The 16,410-nt window shown below is 39.2% G+C and overlaps 1 protein-coding gene across 26 annotated transcripts in view; it reads left to right on the top strand.

Annotated features, from left to right (window-relative positions):
• Positions 1-16,410, top strand: part of MAST2 (microtubule associated serine/threonine kinase 2) — a 212,921-nt gene that overhangs the window by 146,015 nt on the left and 50,496 nt on the right. For all 26 annotated transcript variants that reach the window (XM_081488538.1, XM_081488529.1, XM_081488550.1 and 23 more), the window contains one exon: positions 3,476-3,567. In XM_081488538.1, the coding sequence (XP_081344664.1) occupies positions 3,476-3,567 (92 nt within the window). The remainder of the gene's footprint in view (positions 1-3,475; positions 3,568-16,410) is intronic.

Here is a 16,410-nt window from a genome sequence, read left to right as displayed (position 1 = left end):
TATAAAGCTGGGTATCATCAGCATCATAGATTTAAAGTTACAATACAGGAAAATCATTTAGGGAGTGAGTGTAGGTAGAGAAGGAGAGATATTCTGTGTTTGATCCCCAGAGTACTAAATGGTTTAGAGTTCAGGAAGAGAAGGAACTAGCAAAGGAGAATGAAAAGTGAGCAGCTTATGAGCTAGGAGGAAGTCCAGGAAAGCCGCATGTCCTATAAACTAAACAAAGAAGTGTCTCAAGAAAAGTTGGAGCCTTCCTTGGTGCTCCAGTAGTTAGATTCCGCCTTCCAATGCAGGGGGCACAGGTTCACTGCCTGCTCAGGGAACTAAGATCCCACATGCTTTGAGGTACAGCCAATAAATAAATTTTTAAAAAGAAGAAGAAAAGTTACACAGATATTAGGTTAAACAAAAGAAGCCAGACACACACACAAAAGCACATAGTGTATATTTCTACTTACAGGAAATCCAGGAAAACAAAATTAATTTATGGTGATAGAAAAAAGTAGTTGAGGGATTGACCAGAAGGGGCACTTGGGGACTTTCTGGGGTAATAGAATCACTGTCTTTTGTTTTGGGTGTGTTATATAAATGTATACAGTTGTCAGGGCTCATTGAACAGAATACCTAATTGAATATAAATTGAATCCCAATTTGGTTTTTAGAAGAGGAAGTTATAACTGTTGAATGATGTTGAGAGGTTATGTAAGACAAGGACTGAGAATTGACTGTTGTTAGTGATGACCTTGATAACAGGCAAGAAAGATGTTGATTATCTAGTCTAGAGTGGGTTAAAGAGAGAATAGGAGGGCCTTCCCTTGTGGCTCAGTGGTAAAGGAGTCACTTCCCAATATGGGAGATGAGTTCCATCCCTGATCAGGGAAGATCCCACATGCCTCAGAGCAACGAAGACCATGCTCTGCAGCAAGAGAGGCCACCGCAATGAGAAGCCCACGTACCACAACTGGAGAGTGCCCCCCCCCCCACAACTGGAGAAAAACCTACGCAGCAACAAAGACCCAACACAGCCAAAAGAAAAAAAATTTTTTTAAGAGATAATAGGAAATGAGATATGAAGATAACAAGTACAGAATCCCTGCATGGACTTTTTCCCAAACAGGGGAGCAAAGTTGGGAGAGGTCTATGAAAGTTTTTATTCTAATTTTCTTGATATGTAAGAAATGACAGCATGTTTTTATGATGATGAGAGTGACCCAATAGGAAGTAGAAATTCATATTATAGGAGAAGGAAGACAGTAGAGGTACAGTCTTCTTGAATAGGGAGTCGGGGAGTTGACTTTCATAGCAACATGGTCTTCTGCTGTTGTTGATGGGAAAGTCAGTATATGTATACAGATTTAGGCTGATAGATTTTTAAAAAATATTTATTTATTATTTATTTTTGACTGAGTCAGATCTTAGTTGCGACATTCGGGATCTTTTGTTGTGACACGCGGGCTCTAGCTGCCGCATGTGGACTCCAGAGCACACAGGCTCAGTAGTTGTGGCACGTGGGCTTAGTTGCCCCACAGCATGTGGGATCTTAGTTCCCTGACCAGGGATCAAACTTGAGTCCCCTGCATTGGAAGGCGGATTCTTAACCACTGGACCACCAGGAAATTCTCCAGGCTAATAAGATTTTTCGAGCAGAAATATGTAGTACTTCTTTTTGTTTTGATTCTTTTTACCCCTAGTTGAATAAAAAGCCAAGTCAGCAGATGAGGGTAGGATTTGGGGAAGGGAAGAAGTACTGGAGGTTTGGGGAGAAGATGTGAATTAGCCTTGAGATGTGAGTTGTCTTGGAGAGAGAGTGCATTACCTAAGTAGATGTGGTATGGATCCACTTGATATTTATCATCATAAAGAAACACCAGCCAATATGATTTTGGATTTTTCTTCATTCACCGTCAGCTGCCCAAGTGCAGTTGCAAAATAGATGGAAAGTTGGGTTTAAAAGGATTGGAATTTTCACCAGGACTGTGGTGTCCTAGGGGATAGTAAGGTTTCAGTTAGAGCCAGAATTGAAACTGAATGTTGAGAAAATAAGTCAAGGTTATAGTTTGCTGATGACAGACTGAGTTCAGGGAGGCATGGTGTAAGCTTTCTTTTTTTTTTTTTTAAGATCAAGGAGTAGAGGGAGACTGTGTCAAATTAGAGATGGAAGACTTGGGCCTTTGGTGGTAACGGGGTAATAAGGGCATGTAAGATGTGATCGGATGATCCCTGATAGTTTCTTAGGGACAGGTACTTGTCATTTCTAATCATAATCTCTTGAGATTGATCACAATCCTTCCAGCGATTCCTTATCACATTTCCAATAGTTCTTTACAGCAGGCTGGCAGCCCTACAGAGTCTGGCTGTAGTCTATCCCCATAGCTTCTATAACCTACTTTTTTCCCTGTCATTTTCTCCTCCTGCCACCTACTTGAGTTCTTTGCTGTTTCTTAAACATTCTGTCTCTTCCTTCATATCACTGTCACTGCCATTTGAGGATAGAGATTTTCTTTTGTTCTCTACGGCTTCCCTTGCACCTGGAATGGTGCCTGGTGTGCAGTTGATGTTCAGTAAATATTTGTTTGAAAGAAAGTGAAAGTGAAGTTGCTCGGTCGTGTCCAACTCTTTGTGACCCCATGGACTGTAGCCTGCCAGGCTCCTCTGTCCATAGGATTTTCCAGGCAAGAGTACTGGAATGGGTTGCCATTTCCTTCTCCAGGGGATCTTCCCGACCCAGGGATTGAACCTGGGTCTCCTGCATTGCGGGCAGACGCTTTACCACCTGAGCCACCAGGGAAGCTCTAAATATTTGTTTAGATGAATATAAATGACCAAGCTTCTTTAATGCCTTTAAAGATGGGCTAACTTTCAAATAAATTTATATATACTTTCAATAACAAGTTGAGCATGAAATAACTTTTCAACATGATTTGACTTTCTCCAAGGACAAGAAAAATCCTCAGGCATTAAAATGTCAAGGAAAGCCAATTTTGTAGAAGGAACCCAGCCCTGCTCTGAAATTTATGGTGAAATGAGACTATTAATTAATTGATTAAGAAGTTTTTCAAAGATAAATTTCATAGATTTAATTTCATTTTTATGGCAAGAACATTAATTTTTATGAGAGATGAGAGTATTTATGGCTTGTGTTTTTTGTTTTCTGAATCAAATTTGCAGTGGTCACTCTTCATTAGACACCATTTAGGGAACTCCTTGGATATTTGCTTGGGAAGCAAAACCTGCACACTGGAAAAGTGCGGTGGCAAAACAAGATAAAATCAAGACAGTGACAAGAGTCATTGCAAGATGGAACACAATAAATTATGAAATCTCACTGTGCAAACAGTAATTGCTAACCCAATTCAAAGTATTATACTGCTCAGCTCATGAGATGATGTGACTTTGTTTCTCGATAGCCATTCAAGTCCTATGGGCCCATGATGCAACCCTGCTATAACTGACATTTGTGTTTTCATTGCAGCTGTCGGACAAGTAACCGCAAGAGTTTGATTGTGACCTCTAGTACATCACCTACACTACCACGGCCGCACTCACCACTCCATGGCCACACAGGTGAGTGCTTAAAGATTAAGAAAGGTGGAATTAAAGTGGTCACAGATGCCCAATTTCTTTCCTCTTCTCACTGTGTGAGGGTCATCATGTTACAATATATTGTTTCTTTACTTGGCTGACTGAAGCAGACAACTCATGGGCATGCTTTCTACGGGAGAATGTGTTCAGTCTGTTTTTGACTCTTAGTTATTTCTTGCCTTGACCTGTCAGTATTCCTTTTGGTCTTGTGCATGTCTTGGGTCCACCATGCCTGTTCTGGTGTGTTGAGAGTATGTTATGACTCCGGTCTTTTGGGACCATGTGATGAGGGCTCCATTAACATTTTGTCCTACCTTGCCCAAGAATTAGGGCTCACACAGATGGTTTTCTGCCTCATAGGACTCCTAATAACTTTCCCTCTGTTAGAACAGGAGTCAACAACAGTGAGAGAACTGTTTGTTTCATGTTGACATTTACTTCAATTCCAGTATGTGGAATCACTGATCTCATGCATTCAAACTCAGCTTCATCTGGAATATGGACTCTTCTAGGCAGTATAAGGACTGATGTACTTGCGTCTGACTAGGGAATATATAAAAATTATGAGGCAGAAGACCTCGTTGGAGTTAGCCATGTGTTTTAGTCTAGACATGTATTCTTAAATCCAAGGGGAGTCAGACCAGGGAACTCAGCTTTGTGGAAGGAGTTGTTGCTCTGCCACACTGTTCACTGCTGTTCCGTTTACAGTGGAAGTTCGAGACCCAGGGATAATGGAAATAGAGCAGGCTTGGACCCATAGGAAGCCAGTGATGCCTGGATTTGATAATCTACAGGCCTTGTCTTTGGGCAATAAAAAGGTACCAAAGTAGTGAAACAGTATAGCATTAAACCAAATAAGACAGGTCTGTTCCACTTGAGTTGTTGCCTTGCTTATAGCTTACTGTGTCTTTGGAGAGTGACTGTGAGGATAAATGAGGAATAGTTGTTTGAGCACCCTAAGAATCGGGTGATTCTGAAACTGATCTGTGTCCTTGAGATAAGCGTCTCACTTTATCAGACTCACTCAGATCCAACTATTCAGTGTGCTTATGACCCTTTTCCAAGAATCAGTAGAATTCTCAAATACCATACTAACTCTCATATGAGAAGACACCACCAAGAGCACAGGAGACCCAGGGAACTAGACCTACTTGGCTTTTAAAGCAGATCTCTCATTGTACATAGGGACTTTTCCCTCAAAATGGACTGGGCTAGGTGTTAGCTCAGATTAGTGCATTCTAACCATGAACTTTGTAAAAACTCAGCATATATCTGACTTGGACTTTTCATCATGTAGAAATTAATTTAGCATTTCCAAACCTTGAACATAGTATCACAACTGTAATGTGAGTGCAGGCAGTAATTACTACTTGCAGCTTCTCTCTGATATGATTATCTCTTTATTTAGATTCCTGACAGAGTTTAGGACTAAATCTTCCCTACTCAGGGACTTTGATCAAGACCATCGTCTGGCCTTTTCAGCCTGCCTGGGTCTGCGGACTCTAGCTTTATGTTAATACATATAACATGCTTAGTACATGCTTAGTACTCCATAAATGTTAGCTATCATCATCATATCTATTAAATACTGCAGAAAATCTAGGTAGGCCTTAGATCCAGGGAGGAAGAACTGATGTAAAGGCCCAGTTCATGACTGTGGACTCTATACTTAACCAAATGTTGAGAAAGATCAAACTTCGTTTCGGATTAATTCTAACATCTTATACATCCTGATATTTGGATCCACAGAATATTCTAAGACTCATTATTTTCACTTTAAAGTCTGGAATATGTTGAATAATATGGGGTCTGTTGATTTGAAAGCAGGTTCATTTCATACAGTTCAGTTCAATATTAAATATTTACTAGGTGACAGAGGATGAGATGGTTGGATGCATCACTGACATGAGTTTGACCAAACTCAGGGACATAGTGAAGCTGGCTTGCTACAGTTCATGGGGTCACAAACAGTTGGACATGATTTAGCAACTGAACAACAACAACATATATAACTAGATTATAACTATAGTAAGGTCAATTAAGTAGGCACTTAGCCATTCTGGAAATGGAACCTTTCTAGTTCATTGTGTTTTTTTTCTTTTAATCAATAAAATTTTTTTAGAGCAGTTTTAGATTCATGGTAAAACTGAGCAGATTGTACAGAGTTCCCATATACCCTGTCCCCACACATGTAACCATCTCCTGCACCATCAATATCCAGCACCAGATTAGTACATTTGTTACAACTGTTGAACCTACATTGTCACATCATTATTACCCAAAACCCATAGTTTAGATTAGGGTTCACTCTTCGTGTGCATTATATGAGTTTTGACAAATGTGTAGTGACATGTATCTATCACTGTAGTATCATGCAGAGTAGTTTTACTGCCCTAAAAGTCCTCTGTGTCCCATCTGTTCATCACTCTGTACCCCAACTCCTGACATCCACTAATCTTTTCACTGTCTCCATAGTTTTGCCTTTTCCAAAATGTCATGTAATTGGAATCATACAGTAGGTAGCCTCTTCAGATTGGTTCATTTCTCTTAGTAATATGCATTTAGCTTTCTTCCATATCTTATCATGGCTTGATAGCTCATTTCTTTTTAATGCTGAATAATATTCCATTGTCTGGATATACCACTCTCACTCACAGGTTTTCATGTATACATAAATTTTCAGTTCATTTGGTTAAATACCAAGGAGGGTGATTTCTAGATTGTATGGTTAAGGGTAGTTTTATAAAGTGGCTGAACCATTTTGACATTCCCACCAGCAACAAATGAGAATTTCAGTTGCTGAACAGAAACTTTCCAACTTTTGGTGTTGCCAGTGTTTTATAATTTGGCCATTCTAATACATTTATAATAGTACCTTATTGTTTCAATTTGCGTATCCCTAGTGATACATAGTATTGAAGATTTTTTCATATGCTTACTTGCCATCTGTGTATATCTTCATTGATGACGTGTCTGTTCACATCTTTTGCCTGCTTTTTAGTCAGGTTGTTTATTTTCTTACTGTTGAGTTTTAAGTGGCTCTTTTTATGTTTTGGATAACAGTCCTTTATCAGATGTCTCTTGCAAGTATTAATATTTGTGGCTTGCTTTCTCCTCTTGCAGAGTAGAAGTTTTTCGTTTTACTCTAGACCAGCTTATCAATTATTTCTTTCATGGATTGTACATCTGGTGTTGCATCTAAAATGTCATTGTCCTGTCTCAGGTCATCAAGGTTTTGTCCTACATTATATTCTGGGAGTGTGGTTTTGTGTTTTATGATTAGGTCTGTGATCCATTTTGAGTTAATTTTTATGAAGATTTGCATCTATTCTTTTTTTTCAGGTGGCTGTCCAGTCATTATAGCACTATTTGTTAGGAAGAATGTCTTTTTTCTATTGTATTACTTTTGCCCCTTTGTCAAGCATTCAGTTCAGTTCAGTCGCTCAGTCGTGTCCGACTCTTTGCGACCCCATGAATCGCAGCACGCCAGGCCTCCCTGTCCATCACCAGCTCCCGGAGTCTACCCAAACCCATGTCCATCGAGTCGGTGATGCCATCCAGCCATCTCATCCTCTGTTGTCCCCTTCTCCTCCTGCCCCCAATCCTTCCCAGCATTAGGGTCTTTTCCAATGAGTCAACTCTTCGCATGAGGTAGCCAAAGTATTGGAGTTCCAGCTTCAACATCAGTCCTTCCCATGAACACCCAGGGCTGATCTCCTTTAGGATGGACTGGTTGGATCTCCTTGCAGTCCAAAGGACTCTCAAGAGTCTTCTCCAACACCACAGTTCAAAAGCATCAATTCTTCGGCACTCAGCTTTCTTCACCATCCAACTCTTACCTCCATACATGACTACTGGAAAAACCATAACCTTGACTAGATGGACCTTTGTTGGCAAAGTAATGTCTCTGCTTTTAAATATGCTGTCTAGATTGGTCATAACCTTCCTTCCAAGGAGTAAGCGTCTTTTAATTTCATGGCTGCAACCACCATCAGCAGTGATTTTGGAGCCCCAAAAAATAAAGTCTGACGCTGTTTCCACTGTTTCCCCATCTATTTCCCATGAAGTGATGGGACCAGATGCCATGATCTTAGTTTTCTGAACGTTGAGCTTTAAGCCAACTTTTTCACTCTCCTCTTTCACTTTCATCAAGAGGCTTTTTAGTTCTTCTTCGCTTTCTGCCATAAGGGTGGTGTCATCTGCATATCTGAGGTTATTGATATTTCTCCCGGCAATCTTGATTCCATAGTTAATTATATTTTTCTGGGTCTGTTTCTGGCTCTATTCTATTCAATTAATCTATTTATTCTTTCTCTAAGATCACACAGTTTTGACCACTGTAGCTTTAGAGTAAGTCTTGAGTTTGGTAATATCAGTCTTCCCACTCTGTTCTTCTTCAATATTGAGTTGGATATTCTGGATCTTTTGCCTCTGCACATAAACTTTAGAATCAGTTTCTCCATCCATAAAATAATTTGCTGAGACTTTGATTGTGTTTGTATTGAATCTGCAGATCAAGTTGGGAAGAACTGACATCTTGACAGTGTTGAGTCTTCCTATCCATAAATGTGTAAACTCTCTACATTTAAGTAGTTCTTCTTTGATATCTTTCATCTGAGTTTTTTAATTTTCTTCATGTAGATCTTGTACATTTAAAACTTGTTAGATTTATACCTAACTGTTTCATTTTGGGGGTGCTTATGTGATTGGTAATATTTTTAATTTCAAATTCCACTTGTTCATTGATGGTATAAAGTGTTGACTTTTGTACACTAACCATGTATCCTGCAACTTTGATAGAATCACTTACTTGTTTCAGAAGGATTTTTGTTGATTTTTTTTCCCCAGATTTTCTACATAGGCCATTATGTCATCTGTGAACAAAGACAGTTTATATACTTTCTTCCTTCCCAATCTGTATACTTTTTAATTCCTTTTTTTTAGCTTATTGTATTAGCTGGAACTTCCAGTATGATGTTGAAAAGCAGTGGTGAGAAGATATAGTCACGCCATTTTCCTGATTTTGGCGGAAAAGCTTGAAGTTTCTTATCATTAAGTATCAATGTTAGCTGTACTTTTTTGTAGATGTTCTTTATCAAATTGAGGAACTTCGCTTCCATTCCTAATTTATTGAAAGATTTTTCTTATAGATGGATTTTAGACTTTGTCAAATGCTTTTTCTGATCTGTTGATGTGATCGTTTGATTTTGCTCTTTTAGCTGTTGGTATAATGGTTTACATTAATTGATTTTCAAATATTGAACTAGCCTTGCATACCTAGGATTAAAACCCTCTTAGTTATGGTGTATAATTCTTTTTATGCATTGTTGGATTGGATTTGTTAATATTTTGCAGAGGATTTTGTTTCCATGTTCATGAGAGATACTGGTCTTTAGTTTTCTTTTCTTATAATATCTTTGCCTGGTTTTGGTGTTTGGGTAATGATGGCCTCATAGAATAAGTTAGAAAGTATTCCCTCCATTTCTGTCTTCTTGAAAAGATTGTGGAGAATTGGTGTAATTTCTTTTTGAATGTTTGATGGAATTCACAAGTGAACCTATCTGGGACCTGCTGCTTTCAGTTTTAGGAGATTATTAATTGTTGATTAAATTGTTAATAGATACAAGCTTATCTAGATTGTTTCTTCTTGTGTGAGATTTGGCAGGTTTTGTCTTTAAGTAATTGGTGTATTTAAATCTGGGTATCAAATTTGTGGGCATAGAGTTGTGCGTAATATTCCTTTGTTATCCTCTTAATACCCATGGAATCTGTAGTAATACAGCATCTGTTCTGATGTTAGTGACTTGTGTCTTCTCCATTTTCTCCCTTAGTTAGCCTGGCTAGAGGCATGTCCATTTTGTGGATCTTATCAAAGAACCAGGTTTTGGTTTTGTTGATTTTCTCTATTGATTTCCTGTTTCCAATTTCATTAATTTCTGCTCCAGTATTTTTTCTTTTCATCTGCTTATGTTAAATTTAATTTGCCCTTTTTCTGGCTTCTTAAGATAGAGGCTTAGGTGATTAATCTTAAATCTTCCTTAGTTAATTAATCAAGATTCAATTTTTTTGGTGGGGGGTCTACAGCCTTCAGCATGGGCACGTAGGATTTTAGTTCTCTGACCGGAGATTGAATGCACACTCCCTGCATTGGAAGCTCGGAATTTTAATCACTGGACTGCCAGAGAAGTCCTAAAATTCAATTTTCAAAGGTTATACTCCATTTACAGTTACTACGAAATGTTGTCTATATTCCCCCATGTTGTACAATACATCCTTGTAGCATATCTTTTTTTTATTCAGCCACATCATGCATCATAAGCAGTCTTAGTTCCCCTACCAGGGATCAAACTCATGTTCCCTGCAGTGGAAGCCCAGAGTCTTAACCACAGATTGCCAGGGAAATCCCTCTTGTAAGCCTGTCTTATTTCCAGTAGTGTGTACCTCACACTCCCTCACCCCATTGCACAAACTTGATAAGTTGTATTTTCATTTTTATTTACTTGAAAATACTTTAAAATTTCTGTTGAGATTTCTTCTTTGACCTGTGTGTTATTTTGTATTGTGTTGTTTAATCTTCAAATATTTGGGGGTTTTCCCAGTTGTCTTTCTGTTTATTGATTACTAGTTTAATTCTACTGTGATCTGAAAGCAGATAGGTGAATTCTTTTCAATTAAATTTGTTGTTGTTGTTGTTCAGTCGATAAGTTGTGTCTGACTCTTCGCACCCCATGGACTGCAGCACACCAGGCCTCCGTGTCCCTCACCATCTCCTGAAATTTGCCCAAGTTCATGTCCATTGAGTCAGTGATGCTGTCCAACCATCTCATACTCTGCTGTCCTCTTCTCCTTTTGCCTTCAGTCTTTTCCAGCATCAGGGTCTTTTCCAGTGAGTCTGCTCTTTGCAGCAGATGGCCAAAGTATTGTAGCTTCAGCTGTAACATCAGTCCTTCCAATGAATATTCAAGGTTGATTTCATTTAGGATTCACTGGTTTGATCTCCTTGTTGTCCAAGGAACTCTGAAGAGTCTTCTCCAGCACCGTAATTCAAAAGCATTAATTCTCCAGTGCTCACTCTTCTTTATGGTCCAATTCTCACATCCGTACATGACTACTGGAAAAACCATAGCTTTGACTAGACAGACCATTGTCGGCAAAGTGTTGTCTATGCTTTTTAATACACGTCTAGGTTTGTCATAGCTTTCCTTCCAAGAAGCAAGCGTCTTCTAATTTCATGGCTACGGTCACCATCCTCAGTGATGTTGGATCCCAAGAAGAGAAAATCTGTCACTGCTTCCACTTTTTCCCCTTCTATTTGCCATGAATGATGGGACTGGATGCCATGATCTTAGTTTTTTAATGTTGAGTTTTAAGCCAGCTTTATTATTCTCCTCTTTTACCCACATCAAGAAGCTCTTATAGTTCCTCTTTGCCTTCTGCCATTTCAGTAGTATCATCTGCATATCTGAGGTTGCTGATATTTCTCCCGGCAATCTTGATTCCAGCTTGTAAGTCATCCAGCCTGGCATTTTGCATGATGTACCCTGCATATAAGTTAAATAAACAGGGTGACAATATACAGCCTTGTTGTACTCCTTTTACAATTTTGAACCAGTCACTTGTTTCATGTAAGGTTTTAACTGTTGCTTCTTGACCCACATACAGGTTTCTCAGGAGACAGGTAAGACGGTCTGCTATTCCCATCTCTTTAAGAATTGTCTACAGTTTGTTGTGATCCACACACTCAAAGGCTTTAGCATAGTCAATGAAGCAGAAGTATATGTTTTTCTGGAATTCCCTTGCTTTCTTTATGATCCAACAAATTTTGGCAATTTGATCTCTGTTTCCTCTGCCTTTTCTAAACCCACCTTGTACATCTGGAATTTCTTGATTCAAATACTTTTGAAGCCTAACTTGAAGGATTTTGAGTATTACCTTGCTAGCCTGTGAAATGAGTACAGTTGTCTTGTAATTTGAACATTCTTTAGCACTACTTTTCCTTGGGAATGTACTTACTTCCACATTCTTTTGATTAGTGTTAGCAGATCTCTTACTCTATCCATTTGCTTTTAATTTACATGTGCCTTTATATTTTAAAAGGCTTCCTTGTAAAACTACACTTAGTTGGGTCTTGTTTTTATTTTTTAAAAATCTATGTGACAGTCTCAATCTTTTTAATTTAGACTATAAACATTTAAGGTGATTATTGGTATAGTTGGGCTTCCCAGGTGGTGCTAGTGGTGAAGAATCTGCCTGCCAATGCAGAAGATGTAAGAGATGTGGATTTGATCCCTGGGTCAGGAAAATCCCCTGGAGGAGGGCATGGCAACCCACTCCAGTATTCCTGCCTGGAGGATACCATGGACAGAGTAACCTGGTGGGCTACAGTCCATATGGTCACAAAGAGTCAGAAACAACTGAAGCGACTTAGCACGCTCATGTTGATATAGTTGTTGTTCAGTCACTCAGTCATGTCCAATTCTTTGTGACCCTGTGGACTGCAGCAATGCCAGGTTTCCGTGTCCCTCATCTCCTGGAGCTTGCTCAAAATCATATCCATTGAGTCGGTGATGCCATCCAACCATCTCATCTTCTGTCACCCCCTTCTCCCACCTTCATCTTTCCCAGCATCAGGGTCTTTTCTAATGAGTCGGCTCTTTGCATTGGAGCTTCAGCTTCAGCATCAGTCCTTCCAATGAATATTCAGGATTGATTTCCTTTAGGATTGACTGGTTTGATCTCCTTGCAGTCCAAGGGACTCTCAAAAGTCTCCAACACCACAGTTCAAAAGCATCAGTTCTTTGGTGCTCAGCCTTCTTTATGGTCCAACTCTTTGATATAGTTAGATTTGTGTGTGTTAAGCTGCTCAGTTGTGTCCGACTCTCTGCGAACCTATGGACTGTCCATGGACTTCTCTAGGCAAGCATACAGGAGTGGGTTGCCATTTCCTTCTCCAGTTAGGTCTGTATCTGCCATTTTTGCTGCTGTTTTCCATTTATTGTCAAAGACATTCTTATGCCTGTGATCTTTGTTCCTATTTTTGTCTTCTACTCTTTTCTGGTTTTAACGGAGCACTTTATATGATTTATATTTCTCTCCTTTGTTAGCATATCAGCTGTATTGTCCTTTCTTTTTTCTGTGTGTCTGTGTATGTTTTAGATTTTACAGCATACATTTACAACTGATCCAAATCCACTTTCAAAAAACATTATACTGATTCACAGGTAGTGTAAATTCCTTATAATGACAAAATACTCCTAATTCCTCCCCTCATCCATTGTTTCATTGCAATCATTCATTTCACATATCCATAAGCATAAAAACATGGATAGTGTTTTTATGAACACATAGTTAAATGCGTTTTTGCTATTATTATTTTTAACAAACTGTTATTTGTTAAATACATTAAAAATATAAGATATCAAATTTTTAATTTTACCTTTACTTATTTCATCTCTAATGGTGTTCTTTTATGTAGGTCCAAGTTTCTGACCTATATCATTTTACTTCTCTTAGAACTTTTTTTTTTTCTCACCACCCTGCACAGCTTGCAGGATCTTACTTCCTTGACCAGGGATTGAACCTGAGCCAGGGCAATGAAAGGTCCAAGTCCTAACCACTTGGCTTCCAGGGAATTCTCTTAGAACTTTCACCATTCCTTGTAAGGCAGGTCTGTTGGCAATAAATCCCCTCAATGTTTGATTGTCTAAGAAAGTCTTAGTTTCTCTTTCACTTATGAAGAATAATATTGTAGAGTACAGAATATTAGGTTGGTGGGTTTTTTTTCCTCTCAACTCCCTTGTTTGCGTGATGTCTGAGAAGTAGGATATAATTCTTTTCTTCTCTGCAGATAATGTCTTTTTACCATCTGGTTTCTTTCAAGATTTTTTTCATTGTCTTTGATTTTTTTTCTAAGTTTGAGTATAGTATGCTAGGTGTAGTTTTTTTGGCATTTAATCCTGCTTTGTGTTCTCTGAGTTTCCTGGATCTGTGGTTTGGTGTCTGACATTGATTTGGGGATATTCTCAGTCATTATTGTTTCAAATATTTCTTCCATTTCTTCCTCTGTCATTTCCATTACACAAGTCTTACACCTTTTGTAGTTGTCCCACAGTTCTTGGATATTCTGTTCTATTAATTTCAGTCTTTTTTTTCTCTCTCTTTCTTTTTAGTTTTGGAAATTTCTAGTATCACTACTCAAGGTCAGAGATTATTTTCTTAACTGTGTCCGTTCCACTAATGAGCCTTTCAAAGACATTCTTATCAATTTTCTAATTGATGGACATTATGGCAGTCTGGGCCTAATCAGGAGACAGAAACCACACAGTGATTTAAACAGGTGAAGTTTAATAGGATTATAAATTATGACAATAAAAGAAGACCAGCCATAGCCACTGAGCAATCAGCATGGCAGCTCTCCAGAACACTGGCACAGCAGCCAGTACCCAGGCCTGCACAGAGCGTAGGAGGCATGGAATATATTATATCCTTCAGGAACAACATGGAAGACAAACCTGAGAGTACAAGGAGTGAACCAGGCAAGCAGAGGGCATCAGGACACTAGTGTGGGCATGCCTGGAGCATACAGTGTCATTTCAGGGAGGACTATGGAAAGGTGATCACCAGGTCAGGTTCGGGATGCAAGGTTGACAGCAAGTGACTAGGTCAGAGCACCCCTGCCTGCCCTCACTGCCACACTACTGACACTACTGACGGAAGGTGTAGTTGCTGGGACTGCACCCTGAGCCTCCTCCTTGTACAGTGTCCCTCCAGCGCCCTCTACTGGGAAAGTTTAATGTTGTGTTTGCTATAAATGAAATGCCTAAATAAGCAGAAGATATTAAGAAGAGATGGCAAGAATGCACAGAACTATACAAAAAAAATCTTAATGACCCAGATAATCACAATGACATGATCACTCACCTACAGCCAGACATCCTGGGATGTGAAGTCAAGTGGGCCTTAGGAAGCATCACTGTGAACAAAAGCTAGTGGAGGTGATGGAATTCCAGTTGAGTTATTTGAAATCCTAAAAGATGATACTGTTAAAGTGCTGCACTCAATATGCAAGCAAATTTGGAAAACTCAGCAGTGGCCATAGGACTGGAAAAGGTCAGTTTTCATTCCAATCCCAAAGAAAGGCAATGCCAAAGGATGTTCAAAATACCACACAATTGCACTCATCTCACCCGCTAGCAAAGTAATGCTCAAAATTCTCTAAGCCAGGCTTCAACAGTACGTGAACTGAGAACTTCCAGATGTTCAAGCTGGTTTTAGAAAAGGCAGAGAAACCAGAGATCAAATTGCCAACATCCATTGGCTCATAGAAAAAACAAGAGACTTCCAGAAAAACATCTACTTCTGCTTCATTGACTACGCCAAAGCCTTTGACTGTGTGGATCACAACAAACTGGGGAAAATTCTTAAAGAGACAATTTAAGATTTAAATTAAATTAAATTTTTACCTGCCTCCTGAGAAATCTGTATGTAGGTCAAGAAGCAATAGTTAGAACCAGACATGGAACAATGGACCTGGTTCCAAATCAGGAAAGGAGTACAGCAAGGCTGTATTTTGTCATCCTGCTTATTTAACTTATATGCAGAGTACATCATGCAAAATGCTGGGCTGGATGAAGCACAAACTAGAATCAAGATTGCCGGGAGAAATGTCAATAACCTCAGATATGCAAATAACACCTCCCTTATGGCAGAACACGAAGAGGAACTGAGGAGCCTCTTGATGAAAGTGAAAGAGGAGAGTGAAAAAGCTGGCTTAAAACTCAACATTCAAAACACTAAGATCGTGGCCTCCGGTCCCATCACTTTATGCAAACAAATGGGGAAACAATGGAAACAAAGACTGTTCTCTTGGGCTCCAAAATCACTGCAGATGGTGACTGCAGCCATGAAATTAAAAGACACTTGCTCCTTGGAAGAAAAGCTATGATAAACCTAGACAGTGTATTAAAAAGCAGAGACATTACTTTGCCAACAAAGGTCCATATAGTCAAAGCTATGGTTGTTCCAGTAGTCATGTATGGCTGTGAGAATTGGACTATAAAGAAAGGTGAGCGCCAAAAAATTGATGCTTTTGAACTGTGGTATTGAAGAAGACTCTTGAGAATCCCTTGGACAGCAGAGAGATCCAACCAGTCCATCCTAAAGGAGATCAGTCCTGAATATTCATTGGAAGGACTGATGCTGAAGCTGAAACTCCAATACTTTGGCCATCTGATGGGAAGAACTGACTTGTTTGAAAAGACCCTGATGCTGGGAAAGATTGAAGGCAGGAGGAGAAGGGGACAACAGAAGATGAGATGGTTGGATGGCATCACTGACTCAATGGACATGAGTTGAGTAAGCTCCAGGAGTTGGTGATGGACAGGGAAACCTGGCGTGCTGTAGTCCACGGATCGCAAAGAATCGGACACGACTGAGCAACTGAACTGAACTGAAAGGGACTCTCTCCTCTGTGGCAGAGAAGGTATTAAAGGGTGAATTTTAGAAATATCTGACTGATAACTAGCACAAATATTTAGATTGTTTTCAGTTCTTCACTATTTTAGTCAGTGTTGCAACAAACATCCTTCTTCATATTCTTTTTGTATATATGCATCAGTCAATCCGTTCAGTCGCTCAGTCGTGTCTGACTCTTTGCAACCCCATGGACTGCCGCATACCAGTATATATATGCATAAAGACTGAGAAAAAAAAGACTGTCTAAAAATGTGTAGCCATGAACTTGCTGAATCGTATTTTCAGAGTAAGATTAACAGGTCAGTGGGTGTATGTATATGATGTTTGTTCCGTGTCATCTGATTCTAAACT

This window comes from Giraffa tippelskirchi, chromosome 5 (assembly GCF_054371585.1).
Source record: "Giraffa tippelskirchi isolate mGirTip1 chromosome 5, T2T-mGirTip1v1.2.pri, whole genome shotgun sequence".
In the NCBI taxonomy this organism is placed as follows: Eukaryota; Metazoa; Chordata; class Mammalia; order Artiodactyla; family Giraffidae; genus Giraffa; species Giraffa tippelskirchi.
The sequence above is the reverse complement of the archived record's forward strand: the minus strand, read 5'-3'. Positions and strand labels throughout refer to the sequence as shown.